This window comes from Labrus mixtus, chromosome 3 (assembly GCF_963584025.1).
Source record: "Labrus mixtus chromosome 3, fLabMix1.1, whole genome shotgun sequence".
NCBI classification, from domain to species: Eukaryota; Metazoa; Chordata; class Actinopteri; order Labriformes; family Labridae; genus Labrus; species Labrus mixtus.
This window is the reverse complement of record NC_083614.1, coordinates 23,898,852-23,925,818: the sequence shown is the minus strand read 5'-3', so window position 1 is coordinate 23,925,818 and position 26,967 is coordinate 23,898,852. Positions and strand designations below refer to the sequence as shown.

At 38.1% G+C, this 26,967-nt stretch overlaps 3 protein-coding genes across 3 annotated transcripts in view; 1 reads left to right on the top strand and 2 right to left on the bottom strand.

Moving 5' to 3' along the window:
- LOC132967114 (E3 ubiquitin-protein ligase rnf213-alpha-like) overlaps positions 1-7,009 on the bottom strand; it is a 46,310-nt gene extending 39,301 nt beyond the window's left edge. Inside the window, exons 1-9 of the mRNA XM_061033968.1 lie at positions 6,935-7,009; positions 5,466-5,572; positions 4,566-4,678; positions 2,798-3,820; positions 2,275-2,468; positions 1,909-2,043; positions 1,509-1,714; positions 626-897; positions 270-505 (exon numbers count right to left, since the gene is read on the bottom strand). Coding sequence (XP_060889951.1) covers positions 270-505; positions 626-897; positions 1,509-1,714; positions 1,909-2,043; positions 2,275-2,468; positions 2,798-3,820; positions 4,566-4,678; positions 5,466-5,565 — 2,279 coding nt within the window. The 5' untranslated portion in view covers positions 5,566-5,572; positions 6,935-7,009. The remainder of the gene's footprint in view (positions 1-269; positions 506-625; positions 898-1,508; positions 1,715-1,908; positions 2,044-2,274; positions 2,469-2,797; positions 3,821-4,565; positions 4,679-5,465; positions 5,573-6,934) is intronic.
- Positions 7,010-17,639: 10,630 nt separating this feature from the next.
- On the top strand, positions 17,640-19,687 carry LOC132967098 (transcription factor JunD-like). The gene has a single exon (XM_061033963.1). The coding sequence runs from the start codon at positions 17,824-17,826 to the stop codon at positions 18,652-18,654; it is 831 nt and encodes a 276-aa protein (XP_060889946.1). The 5' UTR covers positions 17,640-17,823; the 3' UTR covers positions 18,655-19,687.
- Positions 19,688-21,139: 1,452 nt separating this feature from the next.
- The window catches only part of rab3ab (RAB3A, member RAS oncogene family, b), a 21,424-nt gene continuing 15,596 nt past the window's right edge, over positions 21,140-26,967 (bottom strand). The window contains exons 3-5 of the mRNA XM_061033962.1: positions 25,723-25,841; positions 24,180-24,304; positions 21,140-23,984 (exon numbers count right to left, since the gene is read on the bottom strand). Coding sequence (XP_060889945.1) covers positions 23,794-23,984; positions 24,180-24,304; positions 25,723-25,841 — 435 coding nt within the window. The 3' untranslated portion in view covers positions 21,140-23,793. The remainder of the gene's footprint in view (positions 23,985-24,179; positions 24,305-25,722; positions 25,842-26,967) is intronic.

The window sequence follows — 26,967 nt, the reverse complement described above, 5'->3', positions numbered from 1 at the left end:
ATACCCAAATTGATATATAAATCCAAAATGAAGATCATAATGGTATTTTTATAGTAGATGAAAGAATATTGATTGAAATGGTTAAGCAGATAGGGTTAAGGTGAATTTTCAGTCAGTATAGAATCAATTGACAAGGTACTCTGGCTTAAAACTATTTCAAGCTGACTTAACTTTAAAATGAACTTTCTAAAAAGATCCCTAGTTTTTACTTTAGTCTCTTTTTAAACCTTTTAAGAATTTGTCTGTACTTGGTTATTTTCATTATTTACCTGTTTTTATCGGATAAAGGGCCTGCAAACTTTTTCCAAAAGTGTTCGAAATGGTGTTGAGGATGGTTTGGCAGGCACAGAAGATCGCAGAGACTGGACAGTTGATCTTTCATGATGTCTTTCAGATACTTGTCATAAATGAGCAACCTAACAACTCCAGCATAAAGAGGGTGTAAGGAGCACTCTTTCTTGGGATTAAGGTTTTCATCCAGAGCATATCTGAGAAGATTTTTCACCTAGAAAAAGTATAGAAAAAAAGTTAACAACTAACATATATTACATATGGTGATAATTCTTACTGAAAACCTTTTTTATCAATTCAATTCATATCAGTTTTTAGAAACTATGAACTTTACTTGTTCAGGACCGTATGGTAATCCCGATGATCTTTTCACACCATCATGAAGAAGAGGAAAGCTGTATGTATCAAAGAACTGTTGTAGCAGTAAAAAGAAGTTGTCCACATTCTGTTCATTCCAAGTTGTTAGAAGTTCAAAGATGATGTTCAGCATCACTCTGCCAGCAAAGTCTCTCCCATTCATTACCACTTCTTTGGTCGAAAACTCTCCTGACCAAAAACTCGTCTTCAGCTCAGAATGGATCACATCGTCATACTGGTGCCAGTCCCCTTGACAATCCAACAGAATAAATCCAATTAACAGCAATGTTTTTATGTGATCCTCTAATGTTCATAAGTCGTTTGGCTGTTAGCTGAGTGACAGCTAATCCTTACAACACGGATAACATGGCAACACACTTCTATGTCAGTGCTGTTTACAAGTGAAGCTCCCTTCTCCACCTTAACATTTTCCTTAACATTCCACAATAATCCATGTTGCCAATCATATTTTTGAGCACCTCTTTTTTTTTTTTTTTTTAAATCCAGTGGTTCAGCATAAATAATAAATTTCTTAACATTTCTTGACATATTTAAATGAAACAGAAATAGGTTAAATTCAATCGAGTCAGTTAAAAATTTGCATTATACATTAGCAGACACAAATCACTGGCAGTGTTACCTAGTGGTCAATCTTTAATATTCAGAAAGCATTTTAAAAAGACACCGGTAATGGCATTTCTTGTTAATTATCTTTCAAAAGTTTTGTGTGTAAGATTTAAAGGCAGTAAGCTTATAATATATCAATATTTAGCCAGCTTGTACATATGTTACTTTTTATTTTGTAAACATAAATAGAAGTTGCTGTTGAGCCTCAGTGTAGAGAAATTCAGTTTTCTTACCTTCAGGAGTTAGAAACTCCTCTTTGACTGTAAGACACCTGTTCACATACTGATTTCCATCTTTCTGGTAGATTGTCTCATACATTTCCTTGTAGCCATGTTTACTGGCCTTGTAAGTGGCATATTTATAGGGTATGCTCTTATTAATTAGGTTTTTAGAGATCGTAGTCTGTGCTTCAACAAGATATCGTTTGTCCCCCAGATCCCTGTGAGACACATCAATAACGATTAGTGACAGAGAAGGCGTAGACATTTAAAAGTTCATTATGAAAAGTCACTATGTTGCAAGTGGGTGACACAAAAAAACAAGTTAAATAAACATCTTGTGAATCTTGTGTAGAATTGAAAACAATAATCTTTTGTTGTAATTTTGAAGATTGTTTTTCATAAGGTGTCATACCTAGTACAGGTCATTTCCTCATTTATTCCCCACTGTCCTGACACATATGACATCAAGAAAATCTTATCCCCTGGATCAAAATCTTTGGAAGTGACAGCATGGAAGTACACATGTATGGATTCACTCTTTGGTAACCTAAGGAAGGAAAGTAGGAAAATATGTTAAACAAAACATTTTCTTTGATAAGTAGCAATTATATCAAAACATGCTTTTAAGATGATAGCATGGTGGATTTTAATAGGAGGTATATCAAATACCAAGATAGCTATATTGTTTAATCTAAGATATTTTGTTGGGCACCTAACAGGAATAACATATAAAGTATGTTTGAAATATATTGTTACATTTGTGAAACCAAAAACTTACATTTGTGTTGCCTTAATTTGAGAGGTTTCCAAAGTATGTGCTGCCCCTTGAGGTTCCAGCTTCTCATCAGCCTGACTGGGAGGGCAGGAGCGCATTGGTGAAGTGTATTTATCCACATCTCTATGGTGTGGCTGCCGTTCCTGTCTCTCTGCCTGGTGTGTACTTGTTTTCTCATTGGATTTAGTTTCAACAGCCTGTGAGGAAACAAAAGACTGAAAAGTCAATTTAGCTCTGAAAAGCACGTCAGGAAATCACCATAACAAATATATACTTCAGACACCTAGAGCATACAGTCCTAATGACATTTGATTGATGCCAGATTGTCATAAAGAATCATCAGTGTATTGTCGACATGGTTAGAAAATGGCTAAAGTTATTAGACTGTATCCAATATTGTTGCCAAAGGTCTTGGTTTTTATTTTAGATTGAAGAAAATAATTTACTTGCTTGACCTTTGTCGTGACAAGATTATGAAATATTTCTTTGAACACATTATTTAATAAACACAAATTGACTGAACTACCTTAGTCCCTTTGGCTGCTTGGTCTTCTTTCTTGTCAGTTTGTTTAGCAAATGTCCGCTGCTGTTTGTTGATCTTATTTTCATTATTACCTTGCCTCTTTGAGACAATTTGTGTTTCATGAAAGGTTTTCTTTTCTTTTTCTTGTTTAGTATTTGACTGCGTTGTTACAGAATCACATTCCTGAGGCCTTTGTTCAGTTGGTTCGGGAGCAGTCGAGCTGGTTTCTTTAGTTAATGTCAGTATCGATGCAGGGATAGACAACGGCCCAGAATGAATGTCACCTGGTTTGTCAGCAGGAAATTGCCCTTCATCAGGGTTGTCATTTGTACTTGTGTCTGGGGCCTCTGCTTGTTGCTCTGTAAGATTGTAACTGGCAGGTGTAGCGTCAGACAATGTCTTAGAAACAGACAGGTGTTGCTCGTTGTATGGTTGAAGGGTACTATCAGAAGCTGTAGAGGAAAGCCTCTCTGCCTCTTTGCAAGTTGTTATGACTTCTGACTTTTGGGTGGTAATTAATCCACTGACTGTCTCACTGGATGATGAGGACAAGGCTCCTTTTTCCTGTGTGGCTGGGCTTGCAGTGCTATCTGATGTGTCCTGTGGTGTAGCCCCATCTCTGGCTGACTCTAGATCATCACTAGCAGTCTGCCTCGGAGTATCGTCTAACCAGTTAGCTTTGACATCTGGCCTGTCAGGGAGATTTTGTGTCTCATTTTTTTCTTCATCAGAGGCTGACTTCTTTGTCACTGAACCACATTCGTGAGTTGTTTGCTCACATGAATCAGATGAAGTTGAGCTGGTTTCTTTAGCTGATGTTGATAACACACAGGTAGACAGAGAAACAATGTCACTTGGTTTGTCGGCAGGAGTGTTTACTTCATCAGGGTTGTCCTTTGTAACAGTATCTGCATCGGCTGCGTAGGATCTTGCGCCATTATCCAGTTTGGCTGGGCAGACAGTTTTATTTGATCGGTCTTGTGATGTTGTGCCATCTTTGGCAGGCTTTTGGTCATCACTAGCCGGCTGCCCCGGGGAAAAAAGTAAAAATTGTTAAGTATCAACATCAGATTTATACACCTTTCACTGCGGTAAATGTGAACTTTTTCTTTCAGATATCAGCCTTTTTACATGATGCAAACAGAATATTCCTGTAATGCTGCTTTAATAAAGCAATTTAAGCACTGAACCAGTCTAGAGCTTTTATAATCAAGGACCTAGTAGAAAAGCAATGCATTAGTCAGAGCAATAACTGGATTTTGTACTGTAGCTGCAGTGCTTCTGTTAAATAAAAAGGGCTAAAGCTTTATTGTCTAGAAACATTCAGCAGTTCATCTTAAAAATACCAAGTATGTGAAAACAATGATCCACTAAAATAACTGTGGTCACTGGTCATCAAGGTAGGTTGAATACCATTGTAAACTATATTTTTTTATAATTTATAATTTAAAATTTTAATAAACAATGTTTTCAGATAATAATAGACTTAATGTTTATGATAGGGCTTGCAGTTGGTAGGGAATTTGACCCAGTGGAATTATACAAAGGTGTTAAGAGTTAGATAACACATTCATGTCCTTTTTATGAGCTTGTTTACTGCCCTAGATTATGTGGGAGTATACCAGCAGGGAGAACAATGTGTCAGCTTTAGAAAGAGAATGTGTTTGCTATTATCAAATAAACACTGCATGGATGTTTCGGGGAATTCCATGGCTTTACATATTTTATATGGACATGGAAATTATGGCAGTGCATTTTGTTTCTGTTTCACCTCTTTCTGGAATCGGGTTTCTTGATCTTCTTTCACGTCTTTTGGAACCTGATCCTCCTTTTGGTTCTTCTCCTCAGCAGTGACTGAGGGTTGGTTTGCAGATGTGGCTACATCTGATAATGTAATATGACAAAATAGTTAGATATATATCTAACAACAGCTAATGTGTCTGTCTGTTGAAGTATTTCATGGCAACCCTTCATAAAGTTAGAATAACAATTACTTAAAGCTTTAAGGCACATCAGCTAGATGTTATCTACCATGAAGGTAATTCATAATTTATGAAAGTCTGTGGTATTTCTCAATGGCATTCTGGTTGAGGTTTTTATTGTCTAAATCAATATAAAAAATAAGTTTAATACAGTGTATTGGTTTATACGACAGAGTATAAGAAAAGAAAAATGTAACATTTTGTAAATGAATTTAAATTAGGCTATGTAAATTATTATTCTGAAAGGTTGTAGACTATCAAAAGAGCAGCCTTCTGCCTGCGCGAAAATTATAAAATGAGAAACCTTAAAACCTTTTCCTCTGCCACAAAAGACACAATTTCCTCCAAGTCAGTGTGGTTCCTTCATGAAAAACCAACAGTTTCTTGCAGTATCTTTTCTGCAGTATCTGTTTTTTACAGATTACACAAGGAAGTAGCATATTTCCTTTGTGAAACCTTTCATAACGTCAAACAATATGCTCCACGTGTCATTTTTGAACAGGCGGTTGCTGCTCTTCTGATATAAACTAATTTTTTTCTTTGACATGGCCCTAATCCTCCGTCGTAGGGTTTACAATAAATCAATATGCAAAACATTTTAAAAATTTAACAAATCTGCATTAAAGTGTTTGTTAATCCACAAAATAACCAAAACAGAATAACAAAACGTTGTCTGCTGGTAAGCTCACCTTCTGCCTTGTTTTGAGTCAAGAGAAATAACTTGTAGCCACAATCAGGACAGAATTTAAACGAACTTTCGACTTGATGTCCACAATCAGGACAAAACATGATGCACCTGAGGACAGATGGACAGATGCCATTAGCAATGAGGGGAAACATCTTAATTCACTGAGTATGATAGCCAAAGTCAATTATTATTTCAGGAAATTATTTTACCCAGTTAATCTTATTGTTTTCCTGAATAATGTCAACAGAATTGTTCCTTCTTCCAGTCGAGTTGACTGGCCGCCACTCTATACTTCATTATGATTCAGCTCAGTTAATAAAGAAAAAGGATCTTTAGCTTTAGCTTTTGTGTAGTATTAGCCTTAGGGCACGGTCACACTGGCCATCCGTACCGTGCCCAAGCACGCTTCAACGCTAAAGTCCAGTTCGTTTGACCAGTGTGACCGCTCCGTATCGTGCTCAGGCACGGTACACTTCCTTGTCTTTGGCACACTTCGGAGAGGTGTACTTCAGCACGGTACACTTCATGCACGAGCACAAGCACGCGGGTACACAACGCTGACAGCCTTCATTATGGAGAAATCCAGAGTTTCATGTCTGTATCTGATTAACATGACTCAATATAAGACACAAAGTAGCTGTCATGCTCTGTGTTGTTCTCCGATGTGCGGGCGTCCGCGCGCGAGTCCGTGCGTGAGTCCGCGCGGACGCCCGCACATCGGAGAACAATTCATTTATTTATTGCTGTGTCTGATTAAAATGGCTTAAAATAAGCTGTAAAGTCAGTAAAGCAGCTGTCATGTTCTGTGTTGTTCTCTGATGTGCAGACGCGGACTCGACTGCGCGTCTCTCTCTCTCTCTCACTCTCTCTCCCTCCCTCTCTCTCTCACTCTCTCTCTCTCTCTCTCTCTCACTCACTCTCTCTCTCTCTCTCTCACACACTCTCTCTCTCTCGTCCGCCTGTTTGTAAACTGAGCACGCTCCATAATAATATAAAGCGCTTCATAATAATATAAAGCGTGCATGTGTTGTATTAACACGTTATGTACAAGAGGTAATCGTGCTTAGGCACGGATAGTCCTGTGTAGTGTGACCGCGGGCCGTGCCGGCCAGCGGGGAAATGGCGCTGCGGGGGGGGGGGGGGGGGGGCAATCGTGCTTGGGTACAGCATGGCCATCTCTCAAAAAGAACCCAGCTTCCCAGAAGATCATTGAAAAACTCAGTGCAAAATTCAATAGGAAGAATATATTATACAGAAGTTTAGCATAATCATATATCCTAATGTATGTATATAACTTAATACTTAGCGAACTCGATTGTAATACAAAAGCATTTAAAAAATATATTTCCAGTATAATTACATTGATACATACTTTTACAGATAATGTACATAAATATTCAAAGCAGCATGATTTTATACATTGTTTTCTAATTAGACATTAAAATGAATTGTTCTGAACAGATAACCTACCTTAGTCTTTCTGCTTCCTTACATGGTTGAAGCTGAACATGGGTGTGATTGCTGACGTTTTATAGCCTACTGAAGTGCATGATTTTACTTTCATTTTCCATTTACAGTAAAGGGTGTTCCTATCTTGACTTATTAGATCAGAAGCCATTACCGGAATTCAGTGTGACTTCAAACTAATTTCCATAAGACACAGTAGAGTACAATGTAAAAGAAAGATGCACCAGATGTTAATCTAAGTATTTTAAGGTATTTCCTTGTAAGTATGCCAACACAAAACTTACGATATAAGCCAAGCTGAATTAAGATCTTTACCACTATTGACTTATAGATAATTATCATTAGTTGCATTATTAATTTTAAAACTTAGCAACATAAATGTATGTTTAGTTAAAATAGAAATATAAACAGGTATTCTCATTGTTGGCCATTAGGTGGCAATGTAAATAAATCTAACACACTTCACCTCTCCTCACTTTATCTGCCATCAAAGACATATTACAAATAAAAGGTGTTATTTTTTAGTATAAATCAGACCTATATAATTTAAACAACTCTGCACACAAAATGAAAATAGTATGCACAATGGGATAAGAAGGCAAACACAAAACAAGACATCCCAAATGGAAATTAATCAGATAGATACTCCTTATTAATATTACTACTACTAATTATGTAGGCCTAGATGTTTCAAACATACAGACTAAACAAGTTGAGATAAAAATGCGATCAATAAAATTAAATACGTTCAAGTATGAAGACTGGGCCACTATCTTAAAGAGTGGAAAAGAAAACAAATGCATGGTTATTTGGGGAAAACTCTGCTTAACTCTGGACTGACACAAGGATTACCTTGGGTTTACTTACCTCTTTTTATTCTTACAGTTTATGTGAGTTAACTGGTGCAGATAAGAGGTTAGTGCAAATGTTAATGAACATAATCATTTAAGTCTATGCCCTACATGAAAAATTCAGAATTGCTGATAAAACAGGATTGACTATCTACTGCCAAACTCCAAAGATCTATTTTCAAAACATTACACACCTTAAGAGCTGCTTTGCACTAGGAGCTGTGGTTTATAGCTGCTGAGTCACTGTTTAAAGCAAAAAGAATAACTTTGTGCATTCACTGCATTGTCTCATTGTTTTAGTTGACCTGTACAAGCTGTTACTATTCAGATCATTGCATTGCCAAAATTGATCTTTCTTAAGAGCACTAAACAGAGTTTAATTTCTTTGTCGATATTGTCAGAAACGTTTGATATTGATTATATGTTGATAACCGAGGCCATAGTTAAAGAATGTACTATACCGAATGGATTATATTCAAATAGTTTTTCTAATTTTATGACCTCCACACAGAAAGAAAGCATTAACTCAACTCTTCCAGATAGTGTAATAAAAATCCACTGATTGAGTCTGTCCTGTGTGCAATCCCCAAACTGACCAGCAGCCGTCACTAGAGAGCTTTGGAATCTTTCATGCTGGAATCCCAAACAACCATGTGCAAAGTATTATATTAATGATCTGATTTATAAAGCACCTTTCAAGTGCAGATGTCACGATGTCTACACTTGACACCTTTCAGCTTTATCATTCTGTCATTTGATCAGAAGCTTCAAAAAAACTGTGAAATGGCTGTATAATCATAGGTACCACTTGGGATTTTATTTTTAACCTTTGTTTCCCGTATTGTCTGAATGTGTAGATACAGTCTGAATGTTGCAGCTGTGCTTCTTACATGTTGGTTTTCCTATTAAATGCACTTAAACAAAGAGTGAATAGCCCTATTCAGACTGACGTTCTAAGGCACGATATTTACATCCCTGTGACATTTGTGCTTCAATATAAATGCCATAGAGGCGTAATGGGGGAACGAAGTGATCCCTCCTCTGTACCGTCTTTGGAGGTAACAAAGGCATCACAGGGGCGAGACGGGATCGGCGGTGGGGGAGCGCAGCGCTTATGTGCGTGCATGTCTGACTGTGAGTGTATTTAGAGTTCCCGTTGTACTATACGCTCTCACACTTGTCACTTTGTCAAAAGAGCTACTGTTGACCAGAGGTGTTGTGCCTGATGTGTTTACATTGCACAATGAAATTCTCCTCAACCTCATCCGTTATTTTGCTCTGATCATCTTTTAAAGAAATTATTTTTATAACAAGTGAATTTGGGAGAATCAAATTGTGACTAAATGTATTTTTTATATAGTTACCTAAGACAGGAAGGAGTGTATAAGGTAAGTGGGAGAGATAAAATGGCATGACTGGAAGAAAACTGCAGGAAAGGAGAAGACTACAGGGAACAATAACCTTTGAAACTTGATGAAATTCAGCACTAAGGCTTTACCAAGGCAGCTGAAATATCAAACGGTCTATTTTTTATGACACTGAAATGAAACTGCGGGATTTATTGAGTTCATGTCAGGGGGAATATTTTCTCCTTCCTAAATGCATGCATGCATAACATCCAAGATGGCATTTGTGAGGAAGGAAAATAACACTATTTCCATTGCCTCTGAAGTCAGTGCTCAAGAAGCGTGCTAAATCATATCTCATTGCTAGGCTGTTGACCGTGATAACAGGCTTGGACTGTGTGTATGTGTGTGTCCGTGGGTACTGTGGGGGGTGTGGGTTGGGAGCTAATCTCAAAGCCGGGCTATGGAGTCCTTCTGCTCTTCTTTACCACCCACACATCTTCTCCACACAAACCACTGCAGCTGCCAGCCAATCACTACCTCTTTCTTTCTAGTGCTGTTACCTGCGTCACTCTGCATGTGTCACCATGGTGATCACTGATGCTCCCCCCACATTTTATCTCTGCCTCTTCCAGTACAAGGATGAAGCCGATTTGTGGCTGATGATGCAGGCAGGCTGCAGACGTCATCACTTCCCTCGGGAAAGAGGACCTATTTTTACCACTGGGCAAAAAGTATACTGAGCTTCCCAACATATTTATGGAACCGCATTTAATCCAAGCCTGCAAGGAACCCCCCCCCCCCCCCACCCCGTTATCCATCGCTCTCTGTATTTATCTCACAAAAATCCTGCTCCTTCTAAGGCATATATTTATCCCTTGAATTAAGATGGCAGCATTTGTGAAGGTTTTTAAAAATCTTGTTTTAGTAGCTGTACTATTTTATCTGTAATACTGTATTTACCACCAAAGGGAGATCTCACACATATTCTTACCTTCCTTAGGGAGGTCAGAGGTCACCATCACAAAAGCAGCATTAGCCTCAGAGCTGGCAGAGATGTGTTGGAAGTCAGCATGACTGGTTTCTGACTGGAATATACAATCAGAGTAATGTTTTAAATCCTGGTAGTAGAGTCTTCCATGGTAAGGTCTAGAAAAAAAAGGCCACATGACATAGTAAAAGTAGACATTTGAATATATATATATTATCAAACTGTTCCATAGTTTTACACCAAGTATTGATACCATAAAACTTCTTAGTGTTGTGCGTACGGCGAGAATTTTAAGATTTAGTTTCCTCCTAAAATAATAAGCCCCGTCTCTGTGCAAGAATAGTTCTTAATATTTCCTGGCAGCAGATTGTTTCATGCCCTGTACGGTATTTATGCTTTCGGAAATTCTACAATATCATTGAATTGTGTAGTAGTTTTGACTGTGAGAATAATGAGTTACTGTGATCCTGATATCCAACATTATGAACTAACCATATGGCTCTTTCCTGAAGAATGGAAAGTGATTGCAGTGAATTTGTTTTAGGTGTGTTGCCCCTAACCTCCACACACTAACTTGAATACAGTAAAACGAGTGAACAGTACAGAGTATGGGAAGATTTGTGATCCAGTACATGTTCGGCTTTAAGTTTCAAAGGGGTTCACTGGTTAAAAGAAGAAGTACTGTCAGTTATTCTAACTTATATTCGGCACCTTCGACAGGAACCAGGTAGAAATATGTGTTCCCCATTATCTGGTGACCCTTTTGACAGCTCTCACATACTGACATCCCTGATAATACTATAGTGAGGAAAACACCAATAATGTAATTTAGTAAAGATTACACATTACTTTTATTTTTTATTTTTTTGGTGGTCTTACTTCAATTTTCATATTGTGACAGGCAGTTATGTTACAAATTAAATAAAGGAAACTACTACAGTTAAAATACAGTATATTACAAAATGTTCTGTTTGTGTGCTTCTCCTCACCTGTAGTTTGAGTTTTGTGCCTCCGTGCTGCTGGAGTTGGACTGGACTGACTGTCGAGCTGCTTTCCTTTCTATCCACCAATTTAGTGTTTAGTCGTCACTGGTCAGTATTCAACAAGCTACACTGTCTTCTAAAAAAAAACCAAAAAAAACATATATAAATTATATAGAGCCTCAATAATGGGAAAGGAAAGCAAGTCTGCCAGTTATCAATAACCTTACCACAGTACAGAAATACTCTATTATATGTTGAAGTCATACATCCAAAAAGCAGCTTATTTATGAAAAATACATCAAACTGTAAACTATCCCTACTGATAATGATGTTTAATTAATCATTTTATTGCATTATCTATGTATGCTATTGGTTTGTATTATTGTAATATTTACAGTCTATGTATGTAATAATATTACGTTAAGGGAGTGAACTCAAGCAAGGTAGAACTACCTCAACCTTACCTCGACTTTACTTTACCATGAGCACTTATCACCATTGTTTAGTGTAACAACAGACCAGGTAAAAAAAATAATGTAGGCTAGCTAAAGCAAGCTAACTAATGATTTCAACAGCTAAAGCCGTCTAAACACTGAAAATTAACAAGCATCAAGCAGAAGTTATACGTAACATTAATAATGGTGAAGATAATATTACCTCTAGATTTGGTTAATGAAGTAGTAAAATTTGAGATAACTGTACTGCAGCTGCTCCTAGTGCAGTGCTAATGCCCGGGTAAATCTTTCGGTCCTTAGGGTTCAACAGGTCACAGGTAGACTGTTCCCGAAATGATAGGTAGCCTACATAGGGTACACGTCAGCACGAGACACAGTTATAGGAAATGCATACGAATCAATTAGTCTATGCTAAAAAAAAAAAAAATACATCTATTCTACTCTAATGTCCTACATATAATAGGCCTTCTCAGTGAAAACCTCAACATTATCACATCTGCCGTAACAATTAGGCCTATAATGATATTGGTGATGCCAGGATGCCTTTTTTTACACAGTCAGTTATGTTACTTTATATTCTACACACACTGACTCGTGCATGAAATGATATGGCAAAAAAAAGCATAATATGAGGTAACTCAACTTAACAACTAAGTGAAGGCTATACCCCTACAGTTACAATTCTACAATTCTACAATTCACTTTGCAGACGCTTTTATCCAAAGCGACTTACATCAGAGAGTAAGCACAACGCAAGCAAGAATCTATAAAAAAAGGAAACAATATCAGTAAGAGCAAACGATCAGCTTTGAGTCAGTAGGCCTAAGTGTAGGAAAAACACTCAGCCTCAATGATAAAATTATCATGAGAAAGTAGGTATATGGCTAATACATTTTGTCATAAAGTTTTAGGATTTCATTTTGCATGGCGTTATTTTTTTCAAAGCAAAGTCTGAGAGTATGGCAACACAAGCACCTAGAAAGGAAGAAACAATGTCAGAGCCATCAAACAGCTTTATCTCCAATCCCACACCACACAATGAAGGGTCTATGGAATAGTTTTATAATTTAGCATTTTTCTGTTTCATTGGTTTTATGTTCACAAAATGGATGGAAACAACGATGATGTGAATGAGGCACATATCTGCCACCACTATGACATTTTGATTCAGGGGAACATTTAGATTGCAGATGTAACACACCTAGGTTATGCAGGAAACGTATACAATTACACTAATTTTCATATTAGAAATACAAAGCTAAGAAAGATAACCAAGCTGGTAAAGCAATTATTACACTGATATCTTGACATGTCTTGGTGTAATCTTGGAGATAAAAAAAAACAGTTTTGAGGATTTGCAGGAATGCATACTTAATTAATATAATATAATTATATATTATACTCCAGTTACAGAAATAAGTAATGGAGAAAAAAAATTAACCTATGGTTTGTCAAAATATTTTTAACCAAGAAAATGTGCTGACCTGATGAGGTTTTGTGGTTAATGGGCTATGCATTTGTCAGTGTGAGTCTGTGTGCAGGAAAAGGTGTGTTTCGTGCAAACCAACAAAACACACACACACACACACACACACACACACACACACACACACACACACACACACACACACACACACACACACACACAGTCTGTGCGTGGGGTTCCCACATCCTCTACGAGAATGGAACTTCACCTACACTTTGCTACTACGTCATCAAGCTCAGTGGAGCAGGTTAGTGGGTATGTGTGTAGCCTCCTTCTACTTGTCAGAATTTAATTAATTAAATATTGAACAAATAATTACAGATCAAAGATAAAACTCAACATTTCTGAAACAACACACCTGGCCAGTGGATGTGTAATAATTCAGACAATATTTTTAATATTTCGGCCAAATTAGACATGGCTATTTGGAGAGCAGATGCTGTGAAAACGTTTGTCAAGTTTGAAATATGTTATAGGTCATAACCAAATGTACAATAAACAGAATAGTATTTATATAGATATAAGCCCATAATGATCACGTTTATTGTGCTGCAAAATAACTGAGATTATATATATCTGTTTGATATGTTTTATTTTTTAAACAGACAAGTTCACACAAAAAGTCACTTGCCATTCCACATTGTTGGCAGGAGAAATACTCTACATTAACAGAATTATAGTACAAAGGCCTCGCAATTTTTAACATCATTAATGTACTCTTGAAAAAACAGAATCTTAAACTTTACTTGTGCAATGGGCTTCATTGATTCTCAAACTTGCAGTTGATTCACAAGAAATTATAGGGATAAAAAAGGGAAAATAGGTCTCTATCACAACAGAGGGTATCTGTTTCACTCCCCTGCTCATAGTAAAACAACACATTAAACACATGCTGCACAGCTTAGTACAAACACTCCTGCTCCCTTTTGGTGTCAAGCACAGCAGAGATTGAACAGCAACAAGTGATGCCAAGCATTCCTGACAGCTCACCACTATCTGCCTTGACTTGCCTCTGTAACAAAGTCACCAGAAAAATATTATTGCCAGGGGTCTGAGATTACTCCTCAGCTAATGGAGACTCATGTTTAAAGAATTTAGAACATTTAGAAGTCATATGACATATCTATTACAGGATGACACACTTTAATACTATTTAATGAGTGTTTTTTCTTTTCAGGAACATTTCCCAATACCTCGTCAGGAATCCTCATCAGATCAGTTTTAGTGCTAAACTTTATGGAGCAGGTACAGTTTGTTATGCTGCATCCCACTATGACCACTGTAAACCTTTTTGAGAACTATTTCTTTTTTATGTATTGTCAAACTTGGCTAACTTTGGCACTTGGGGTGGCTCTATCAGTCATAATGACTGTTGTTAGTTGGCATTAGGTAAATGGCCAAATGTACAGCCTGTAACAAAAGATAGTTTTGTTCTTAACAGCTTATCTTCCCATTCCCAGGGGATTTTTATAACCCTTTAAAATCATCTAAAAGGTTTAAATTATATGCATACTGCTTGCTGTCTGCATGGTGCTAATGCCAGCCTCTTGGGCATTCTCCCTCTAATCCAATCCAGTTGAAAAAAATCTTACTCAAGGCTTCAAAACATTAGCTCAAAAAAGCAATGGGTGATGTAACAGTGGCTATGTCAGCTTCACATATACTCTATTTTCAGCAAACCTCTTCCATTGTAAAATAGTTTGACAACTGGAAGCATTAAAATGACAATAAGAACATTTAAGTTCCCCAGAGGGTGAGACGTTAATCCTCTCAAGTTTCATCCAGCCCTTTAAGTAAGTAAGGGACATTTTCTGAGAACTATTTGTATTAGTTTTTGTTGTAAATTAAAATTATGACCTGCCTTGCTTTTACACACTAATGACAAGTGTGTTAAAAATATCATATGAAATTCATAAGCATTATTGAACAATTATTAGGTCTATTAGAGGGAGCACATTTTCAGCTGTGTTCACTTAAACTCATATTTTGTATTGGTGTGTTAAAAATGACAGAAAGGAGTGTTGAAAAATGTGATGTGTGAATGTTACATCATTTTTCCAGCTACTGCTTGTCTTTTTTTCTAGACTTCAGGCTCTGCACCCCCACTCTCTCTACAGTGATGAAGACAAAAATATCCCTCCTCTGTTGGTTTACCCCCTCCTCCCACCTCCATTTCCGGCACAAAGTAAGGAGATCTGACATCACAGGGTCGATCACGTGATCCACCCACATTTGCAGTAAGGGATGGGGTCTACCTGTGACGCACGTACCTCCTCTGCGTAACCCTTTACAAGCCAGACAACTGTTTGGTGAAGGACACAAGGATCATTGTTTTACAAAATGTGGAAACAAATAGATTTGGAGTTGGATTATTACAATTTACGCTGAAAAATGTATTAACTATCCTGTTTTCAACTGTATATATATTTTTTAAAAACCCTACAAAAAGGATACACATCCAGACTTGTCAAACACATTAAAGGACCAATTTATCAGCAGCATATTTTATTTTATATTAAAACCTGAAACATCACATTTTGCATTTATAGCAAGCCACAGTAATCCGGGTGAAAGACGCAATGGCCAGGAAAAATTAATGACTATGAAGTGAACTAAATGTTTTCCCCAAGGTTCTATTTTGGGACCTGTTTAATTCATGACCTGGGTAAAGACGTCAAAGAAAATGCACCCTTTAATGCTGATGACACTGTCATCAATACCCAACTCCCTCCATACTTAAAGCGGTTCAAGAGCTTCAGATGGCTTTTCATTTCTTACAAACTGCTTTACTGGTTTAAATGTTTAAATCCACAAAAAAACAATACTGTCACTTAGTACATTTCACAAATTGATTGTACATTATAGTGCTTTATAGATTCATGAATTAGCAGATCATGTCATTTACAAATGAAAAACTAAACAATTCACCACTCAGCTCACCCCTGGGATGGTTAATGTTACTGCAGGGTTTTCCCTAATTAGTCCGTGATGACAAGCAAGCTTACTTTAGCTCACAAAACCACACCAAAAGATCCCATTCATTGTATTTCCTGTGGATGTGAAAAGACTGACTCTTGTTATTTTTTTATAATTTACTTCATTTTTTGGGCTAGCATGATGCAGAGGAGCAAGAAAAATGCTTAATGCCACATTTTGGGGATTTTTACTTTTAGTTTACAATCTGTTCATGAATGTTACAACTTAGTTACTTAGGCCTATAATGCAATAGGCCTAAGTAATACTGCATGAAGCATTTCCAGTATAGGCTATGCAACTCCACATTTGTTTAAACATGACTGTCCTAATATCTTTCCAACCCTAGTAGGCTAGATTGTGACATTGTTTAGACCTGTTAAATTAGTTATATAAAAGTACTAGCCTACAATTAACAATTCATACCAGCCTATTTTTTTTAAAAGAAATGTATAGCTAATTGAGTGGAAATGGACAATTAAATGTTATCTTATTAAAATATAACTTGAACTGGCCAGAGGAAGTGTTGAAACAAGTCCAGTTTCAGATTAAACTTCTCCTAATTATGATTCCCAGGAAAGGTGCTTTGGCTGAGGGGACATAAACAACCTTTTATCTTGGACACATAAATCACTGTCTATTTTCAGAGTTATATTTGGTATCCACTTTATCCTGCTTTCTAGCAATTGCCATTTTTATATTAGGCTACATTAGAAAAATAAGAGGAATCATATCCTACTAATGTTAGCGTACTTGTTTAAAAATATAAACAAGATATGCATCCAACAAGTGAAAATATCATAACATCTAACCCCAATGCACACCTCAATGTCTGAAGTTCCAACACTCATATCTCCATGGCAATAGAAGAGGTACCAAAGATCATCTATAAATGAATGAATAAAGTTGCATCCTCTAACATCACATTTGGTGTCTGTCTGGGACTTTTACACATAAATAGGTAAAACAAACCTCATATTAGTTTTTAGTTTTCCTCGGGGTCACTATTTGAAAAGGATTTTATTTTGGTTCTCTTATGACGTTTCGAAGACATTCTGTTTTTGTATAGCCTACTAATCATAGACTGTAAAAAGGCCTATTACTAATCCCAACTGTTACTTTTTTTGGAGTCTGCTTAGACTCAATTTCTTTAATATTAACCAAAACAAAAGAAAGTATTGTAGTTGGTGGCAAGACGCTGTTAATATGTTTAAGTTTTAACACTTGCCACAGGAATAAGGACTCAAGGCAACGTAAGTGTATGATGTAACCAATATTTACAGTCTATGATGATAACCCCATATTCACAGTAAATATGCCTTACATATATGCCTAGCCTATAACTTCTGTTACATGCAACCTGAATTCGCACAATTAAAAAAAACACTATATTTTATAGTTTATAAAATATAGTTTAACTATTTCCTACGAGCAAGTATGTGTTAAGGGTCAGTTCCGTTAACATAGGTCTACAAATGTCAACTGATTTCCCTGGCACTGCCTCCTGTTTACAGTAGAGGGTCGGACACTGAAAATTGGCGCGGAGTGAGACATCTTTCGAGCAGAAAACCTAATTTCTGCTCGACGCGCGCGCTCTGTTGTGACATAATGGAACGAGCCTTGAAAAGCTCGAGGCTGCGCGTGCTGGCATGCAGTACACTCAGACCCTGCTCGTGAACACAAGATAGCCGACGGCTTCAGGGAAGTGACAGATTTTGAATTGAACACCTGGTATTTCAGTCCACGGTTTGTGGGGGTTATGGGTAGGATTGCGTTGGTGCTTCTTTTCATTTAGGCTGCGACAATAATGATGAAGAAAGATATTCATTTGAGCATGGTTGAAGACCCGGACCTCAAACCGCATCTTCGTGACGCCGAGGGTATCCTCAGCTCCCCGGAACTGGGACTACTCAAACTGGCCTCCCCGGAGCTGGAGAGACTAATCATCCAGTCCAACGGAATGGTCACCACGACACCCACCAGTTCTCAGTTCCTCTTCCCGAAAACCGTAACGGACGAACAGGAGTTCGCCGAGGGCTTCGTGAAGGCGCTGGAGGACTTGCACAAGCAGAATCAGCTGAGTGGAGCCGGGCAGACAGACGGCAGCCTGGATCTGGGTGCTAACATCGCCCCGAGCACCGTCCAGCCGGAACTACCGGTTTATACAAACTTGAATAGTTACGGCAGTGGGCCTCTGGAAACCACCGTCAACTACTCCACAGATACAGTCCCTTTCCCTCCTCCTCCTCCTCCTCCTCCGCATCATCTGGGGGCAACCCCGCCGCAGCCGGATCTCTCCAGGGTCCAGCCGCCGAAGGAGGAGCCTCAGACGGTCCCTGACGTTCAGAGCTTCGGGGAAAGCCCACCGCTGTCCCCCATCGATATTGACTCACAGGAAAAAATGAAAGCTGAGAGGAAGAGACTCAGGAACCGGATTGCAGCATCCAAGTGTCGGATGCGCAAACTGGAGCGGATCTCCAGGCTGGAGGACAAGGTCAAAACGCTGAAAAACCAAAACACCGATCTGGCCTCCACGGCGAGTCAGCTCAGGGATCAAGTGGCCCAGTTGAAAGAGAAAGTCCTCACCCATGTCAGCAGCGGCTGCCAGCTGATGCCACACGAAGTTCAAGTGCACTAGTCAGGGGAGGAAGTACATTGTATACTGACCAGCATATAAGCTTTGTGGACTTATGTTAATGTTTTGTTTCGTAGCCTACGTTAGCCCAGGTGTGTGTGTGCTGTCCAAAGTGAGATGAAACACCTGCAGGACAAAAAAAAAAAATCAATTTTCATCATCTATTTAAATTGCTTTGAGCATCCACAAACACCCATATCTGGTAAAACAAGATTAAATCAAACGGAACAAGTCATTTGGACAACCTGCAGTTTTATTTATAAAGCATTTTCCAGCAACCAATAAGATCCACAGTTGACCTACAAGGTCGAGAGCTCGAGTCAGCATCATTGGATTTTAAGTTGAACAACCTCCAGTTAGTTGAATGGATGTATGCTGAAATCATGTATGATGTATTAAATCCAGTTTTCCTCCAGTCTTTGTTGACGTGGAGAAGGCAGAGCTATTGGGGATTTTTTTTAAATTTGTTTGAAAATGTTATCCTGCAATGAGTTTTCCTGCTGAGAAATGGATGCACTTTTTTTTTTTGGGGCTGCAAATATCTAGATTATTTTCTCTTGTAAAAAAAAAAAATGTTTACAGAATGGCTGTGTCTATTTACAATCTCATGGGCCAAACAGGTTGCACATATGTACATTTATGGCACATATATCCCTAAAATATGAGGATTTGCCTGTAAGAAGAAAAAAAAACACCATAAACTCACATTTGATATGTAAGAATAATTTAAATAAATGAGTGTTTACCACATTATACTGAAGGGATCCATTTGCATGTAGTTGACTACTCGAATGTTGCCCACACTTGGTTTCAAAGCAGATAATCAGTGTTAATTATTTCAAATAATTTATAAACTCATATTTGTGTATTTTTTACTCTACTGTGTCCCTATGTCAGTGAGTTCTTGATTTTATGTGAAGAGTTGTGACCATTTGTTGCACTGACTGTTGCTGTCTTCTCTGGCCTATGGTTATTTGGCTGTATGCCGCTGTGTTCTGAATTTAATGCTGCTCGGCAATAAACACTGTTTCCTCTATTGTGGCAGTTGTGATATTTTTTCAGTCATAATGGCAGAAAACTCTGTTGGTCAATGTCATTTTAGGATTTTCTTCCACATTCAAATAATATTAATGCTGAACAGGTGCTATGTAGGTCTGAATACTTTGTTTTGACTTTAATTGCACAGTACACATTTGTTTAAATATGTGCTTTGATTAAGTTACACCAAACATTGTAAAGACTAGAATAATTAAGGTGACCAAGTTCATCACAAACAAATAAATCTTGACATATCATTATAGAGGTTGTTTGTATGGGATCACCTTAAATACACATTTTTTCATTAGAAGTAGATTTAAAAATGCTTTCGTGATGGAGACTAAATGAATTCAGTATTTAGTGGACTTAAGATTTTGGTAGGCTTTAAACGTGTGCATGAATTTCCATTCTATTACTCTGGTGTCGTTCTCCATCTGCTGGTTAAATTGGAAATTGCAAAGGATGTTAGTGCAATCACTTTTGATATGTTAATTTGGTTGAAGTAGGTCGATGCTGTCGTATAGGACATAATGAATGTCGTTTTTACTTCATCAGCTCCAAAAATGGGACGGTATGATGTAGCGACTTACCCACTCGTTTCGTCTCAGGGGCTTTTCTATCCCACTGTGAAGATCAGTGTTTATAAAATGACTGTCCAACCCCCCAAAACATGAATGTTAGCCGTCATTTTTTATCTATGATAACAGTGTTGATTTCAATTCTCAATGATCACCAGGACAAAGGATAACACATTTAGGAGGCCAAATGTCATAATCCTTTTTGTTTTACATTTATATTTAAAAGTGAATTTTCACTTTTATGTTTTTATCTATCGTGTATAATAACCATTTGGGTCTTCATCTGACATCCGTGGGGGATAGATTTTCAGATTCCACAGGTTGTACTGAAAAATAGAAGTAGCTTTTATTACATGGTTGTGCGTTACTGTGGTCACTTTATCCACGCCTTTTGACTGGAGGAGAACGACGTTTAAAAATGGCCACAAAATAGGAACAGTAGGCTATAGGTTTGATTTTAGTTGTCAATACGTGGCCATCTGCCAAAAAATGTGTGGTCTTTTTTTTTTTTTTTACATCCTCCAGCAGTGAGGTATTCTCATTTTTTCACCTGCTGCTTTTTGCACTGAATAAGATATTTTCACATTGAAAAAGTGAAACAGCGCCACCTTGAGGTTTTTGGGAGGACATTTAAACATTGCCACAAAAAGGACAATGTCGACGATAAACTCAGCTGACTGTGATTTTGATACAGCAATGTTTCATTATATTAAATTAATGTGGATCAAAACCTTACAGTCTGTGATAAAACATCTTGTCAGGTGCAGCACATCTATTGATCTATTATAACCTTTATTTTGGGGATTTTAGCTTTGTTAATAATCATCTCACCCCTAAAGGTGAAAAAAAAAAGTTATCTTCAAAAGCAAGAATTAACTGATAGTAACTTTTTATTGTCTTACCACAAAGTACAGATAAAAACATCCACAGCATATTCTCTCGTCTTAATGGCCCAAACTGAGCAGGATTTGTAGAGGCAGTGATACCAGACCAACATGTTTCTGCGTGCTAGTAGTAGATCTAAAGTCGGCAACCTCTTCCAAGCATGATGGCATTTGTTTTTTTTTGGGTGTAGATACTGTAGTGTGTATTGCTTCGTAACAGAGTGACACATTCATTCACAAGCAGGCCTAGAAATGAATGCTGATACAGAACAACATGGCTCCTTTTTGGGATTAACTGTCTCTTTTTTTTTTTACTGCTTTTTTTTTTTTTTCTCTTGCAAGCCTGAGTCAATACAACACAATCCACACACATGACTCAAAGATACAGTATTTACAGATCTGGTTTATATTGAGAGGAAGACGTTTTAGAAAGGAGAACAGTTTCAAAGTTTGGATTTTACTGGAAAAGAAACAGTCACAACCAGTGAGAAGTGAAATATAAACGCAGGATCAAAACTGTCTCACAGGTTCGTGACGATCATCACTCCCTTTAAAGAACATTCCCACCTCGATTAGGGACTCGTTTTTCTGATTTGAACAGTCAGTGGCTCGTCTGTGGTCTCACTTGTTGATAGTAAATTTGTGTAGCAGTTACTCTCGAAAATTAAAGGCAGATTTGCTGGGATCACTTCATTTTTTTCCGAATCACTCTGGTCCACCAAGCAGCACTTATTGTATAATAATTCTTAACTTTTAGAAATTTGCATCCTACAGCCAGATCAGTGAGCTGTTTCTACAGAAGTCCTTGGTGAGGTGGAAAAAAGCAGGGTACACAGTGCTGGAACAAAAAACACAACAAAACAAACTTCAATGTAAACCTGCAAAGGATTTAAAAACTACAGTGAGAACCTCAACAGAAACCACATGACTTTTCCACATGTCACCCAAAGACTGAGCATGGCAGACAACGTCATAATCTATTATTCTGTCTCTGAGGAGGTCTGATGATTGGGTGTTACTGCCACAAAACATGTGAACATTAAATCACAGAGCGAGAGAGTGTAGCTTGATCTTGCGTATTCTCTCAGGTTAAGAGGCAAACATTACTGCACTCCAGTCTTTCCAGTTCCATCAAATGTGCATGAAACTCATGAGGGGTAGATGATTTGATTTGCACTTCAAAGATTTGATTCTAAATACTGCAAACCAGACATAAAGCAGCGTAGATAAAGGAGCGTGTGTCTCAATCAACATGGGCTTTTAATGACTTGTTCTCTTCAGTTTTTTACATGTCAACCGACTCTGTCCTGATGTTTACTTTAACTAGGGCTCAAACTATCAGAAAAAGACAATCTACCATAGAAATTGTCTAAAAAAGCAACGTGTATCCTCAAAACCCATTCCATCATGGTGTAGGAGATTGAACATCTGTTTGAATGATAATTTCTGCAGGACTAAAAGTTTTCTGCGTTGGAGTCTGAAGTCATATATTGCGAGTTGTTACAACAACAGAATTCAACCTCAAGACTTTGCGTTCATCCAGCTCAGACAAAAGCACACACCTGTCTATAATATTTACATGTAGCATTGTTGGCATCAAAACTACACAAGTGTGTTGCACAAAAAAATCCTTGCTTACATTTGGACTTAACCGTCATATTAGAGCCTCTTTAACATCTTTCCTTTTAGTTAATTGGATTTGTAGGGTGACCTTACGACTTTGCATCACATACCTCTTTACTTTTCACTCTCCACATAGAACTTCATTCCTTTTCAAATTCATTTCCAGATATGCATACCTGTAGATATTATATATATATATATTGCACAACATTTATACGTACATTTGAAATAAATATAATTAAATAAAATGTGTCTCTTAATTTTTTGCTATTCTTTAACCTAGCTCTGTCTTGTTCATATTTCCCCTACCCAGTGTTTAATGTATGAAAAGAATAGATGGGGCACTAGTATATAAAAAAGAAATGTAAAAACATAAAAAGACAAAATAAATCGCTGAGATGGGTTAAGAAAATAAAACACAACGTTCTATGTTTAGATACCAGGCGAGACAACAAATGAAACACAGATCTATGCATGTTAGATGCTGCGTGTATCCAGAATCGAACAAGAAACTGAAACCCCTGTGGCTCTGTTGGACACAATAATAAACTGAGGCTGACATCTTTTCAAGACATTTGACATGAAACAAAGTATTGTAAACATCGGAAGGATTTAAATGGCACTTGGACGCCGTCAAATCCTTCTTGTCAAACCACACTGAGGACCAGGGAGACAACAGAACAAGGCCTTCAAAAACCAGGGGCTGCATAGAGTCTGAAACACTCTGGTTTTATTGAACTAGCTTTGGCATCAGACAAGACACCTTTTAACTTTCTTATTAACAAAACACAGTTCAAGCACTGTTCCAGGGATATCTCAGAGCATTTCAGACTCTTTACATCCTGGGTCTTGTGCCCCGCAGCCAATGATCCTTACTAATGAACAGAAGGAAGCAGGATAGTGAGCAAGAAGTGTGATGGAGGATGGACCCAAGGCCCCAGGGGTCCAGCAGAAGGATGAAAAAAGAGGAAAAGGGACAAAAGGATTTTTTAGGGGGGGGGGGGGGGGGGGAATCAGCTTTAACATGCACAGTCCTGGCGAGGAGGAGTAGGCTGCTCTGTCAGCTGGGGCCCCTGTTTGGCCCCTGTGACAGCGGGATCTCCGGCGTCAAGGCTCTCAGACATCTTTTCACAGATGATGTCGACCAGGCGCTCAAAGGTCTGCTTCACGTTGATGTTGTCTTTGGCGCTGGCCTCAAAGAATTCAAAACCTGGAGAGTAAACAAGGTCAAAGAGGTCGAATGAGGATTTGTCATCGGTGCAGTTTCCTTAGTGTAGTGGGTAAGACGTAATACTCATAGTGAAATGGTTTCTAACCACAAACTGACAGACTGAAAATCATTGTTCCAAAAAGAGTTCCCAGTAAATAATAGATGTAATCGTGTGTATTTGCTAAATAATCTCACCGAGGTGTTCAGACAGCTGCCGGCCTCTGTCTCCGTTCACCACTCGCTCGTCATCCATGTCACACTTGTTTCCGACCAGCAGCACCTGGGCGTTGTCCCACGAGTATGTCTTTATCTGAGTGGACCTGAGAACCATCACACCATGTATTCAGAGAGGGGGATCACACTTCAGCTGAATGTACATTCATTAGCTCTCACATTTTTGTTTTTTTATCAGTTTCTAACAGGATTTAAATATCTGGATTATTAAATATAGCACTTTGTTGTATAAAATCAGTTCACAGGTTTACCTCACTTTGATTTTTTTTTTTTTTTTTGCAGTGTGAGCACAATAATGGATGATAAACCAACAATAGACAGACTGAGGAAAATCATGTGCTTCACTCAGAGCTGGGAAAAAAGTCAGAATGTTTAGGTATGTGGTTTGATGTAATTTTGTTAAAATGTCGTGCATTTCTGTCCCCATTCTTCTGCTGTGTGTTCAGATTCTTTCTGTAAAATATAATCCCAAAATGAATAATAATTTTTTGTTAAGGATAAGATTGTTACAAGTCCTGATTTCTAAATTTCTTTCAGAGTATTTATACCCTTATACCCATGTATATTTATAGAGTACATATACTCTATTTATAGAGTATATATATATATATATATATATATATATATATAGTATTGGGCAGCAGTAGCTCAGTCTGTAGGGACTTGGGTTGGGAACCGGAGGTTCGTTGGTTCAAGTCTCGGTGCGGGCCAAATATGGAAGTAGGTCTGGTAGCTGGAGAGGTGCCAGATCACTGCCAAGGTGCCCATGAGCAAGGCACCAAACCCCCTCCCCACCACCAGCTCAGGAGCGCCCACTGTGGGCAGCACCGTCACTCTGACGTCTCTCCATTAGTGCATGTCCATAGGATCCTGTTTGTGCATGAGTGTAAAAACAGAATTACCCCTTGCGGGGCTCAATAAAAGTAAATCCTTGTGGTGCTAATGCTGTTTTTTAAGGACAAGCTACAAAACAGTCTTTATGCATGACTGAAATGATCGGCTCTCAGTTTCATGTTCTGCAGTGAACAAAGTTTTGTAGTATTGTCTTCTTAGCGAGAAAGTGATGTGTAGATCGAGAGTAAAAGCTGTGTACAATGACGGAAAAAAAAGGCCGAAATAAATCGAACCTAAACATTGTAAATGAGTGTAAATATAATATAAAGATACATTTTGAAATTGTGTGTAGGGATAATTGAGTAACTTTCCAGCAAAGACACAGTGAAGCAAAGTCCCAACAGGGGACACAAAGGACAAGGATTATGATCTCTGCAGCATCCGGCTGATCTGCAGACACAAAGGAAGCTGTGGCCCTTCAAACAATACAAACAGAAACCTGAACCCCGATCGTCTCCTCGGCTAATCAATCTCCCGTATCTCTACATCTATTTCCAGACTGCTGCTGATTATAGGTACCACTTGATCCATTATCTACACAGCGTTCTCTCTCAAAGGTAAAGCTCTGAGGTGTCAGTTTACACTCTGGTAATTCTAACCAATCACGTACCAGTCCTGGACGGCATTGAAGGACTCCTCGTTGGTGATGTCGTACATGAGGATGAAGCCCATGGCTCCTCTGTAGTAGGCCGTGGTGATAGTGCGGTAACGCTCCTGACCTGCCGTGTCCTGGAGAAAAAAAGAAGGGAGAGGGATGTTTTATGAACTCTGTCCTGGGAACTCTGTTATACGGTGAATTCTGGCAGATTATATAAAAAAAAATCCATACATTTAGCGCCAAGGTTTTAAACATTCAACTGCAAACTGCAAACATCGAACAATAACAATATCTTAACTTTTCTATTAATCAAAACCATAGAATTTGATTCAAAATCTAACACAAAAAAGACAAAATAGGCACTGCTGTTGTTGTTTTTTTGTTGAAGTTAAGCACTTTGTGACCTTTGTCTGTGAGAAGTGCTATATAAATTAACTTACTTACTAACATAGAAAAAATGCACATCTCTCCAGCAGGGTATACAACTCACAACTAGGGTTGCCACGATAACTGAATTTTAAATATACGATATTGATACCTGTGTGGAAAGAGTCTAGTTAGCCTCAAGATATATGACAACCACATACACAAACATGCCAAAAGGTGAATCTGTAAGTTGAAGCAAGATTTGCCAAAAAATGTTCCTGGCTTATCCTCCTTTACTCTCCCTGCATCTCTTTTTGGCAGCCAACCCAGGTGAGACTGAATTTCAGTGCTAAGCTCTAATGAATGCTCAGGGAATTAAAGCACCATGTTTGCGATACCTAACACCCTGAGTCTCTCTATGAGACGAGCAGCCTCTGGTCCAACATCGCTCAAAGTGTGCCAAACATGGGTGCTTCAAAGAAAATCATTACCATGATGACACCAGTGACCATTAATTGAAGTACAGCTCCCATCCCTTCTGCTATTGTTTGCACTTTATAGGCGCTAGAGGACTATAGGGTATTTGCCAAACCAGTCACATGATACAAGACTGAATGTGATCAAACATGCAGGCTGACAACATTTTGGCTAAAATAAAACCATTGGTGCTTCTCACTGTCGCCTACTCCAATATATAGTGAACTTGCAATTTGGTGGTTTACTTAAAATATAAATGCCCTACATATCCCATTATCCCACAATGCATGGTGAAAAGCATTGATCAACCCAATGATACTCACCCATCATTAGACTATTTACTGTCAAGCACCGCGTTAGAAAAGCAGAGATGCCATTATATTGAGGACAGAAAATGACCCAGACAGTGTTCAA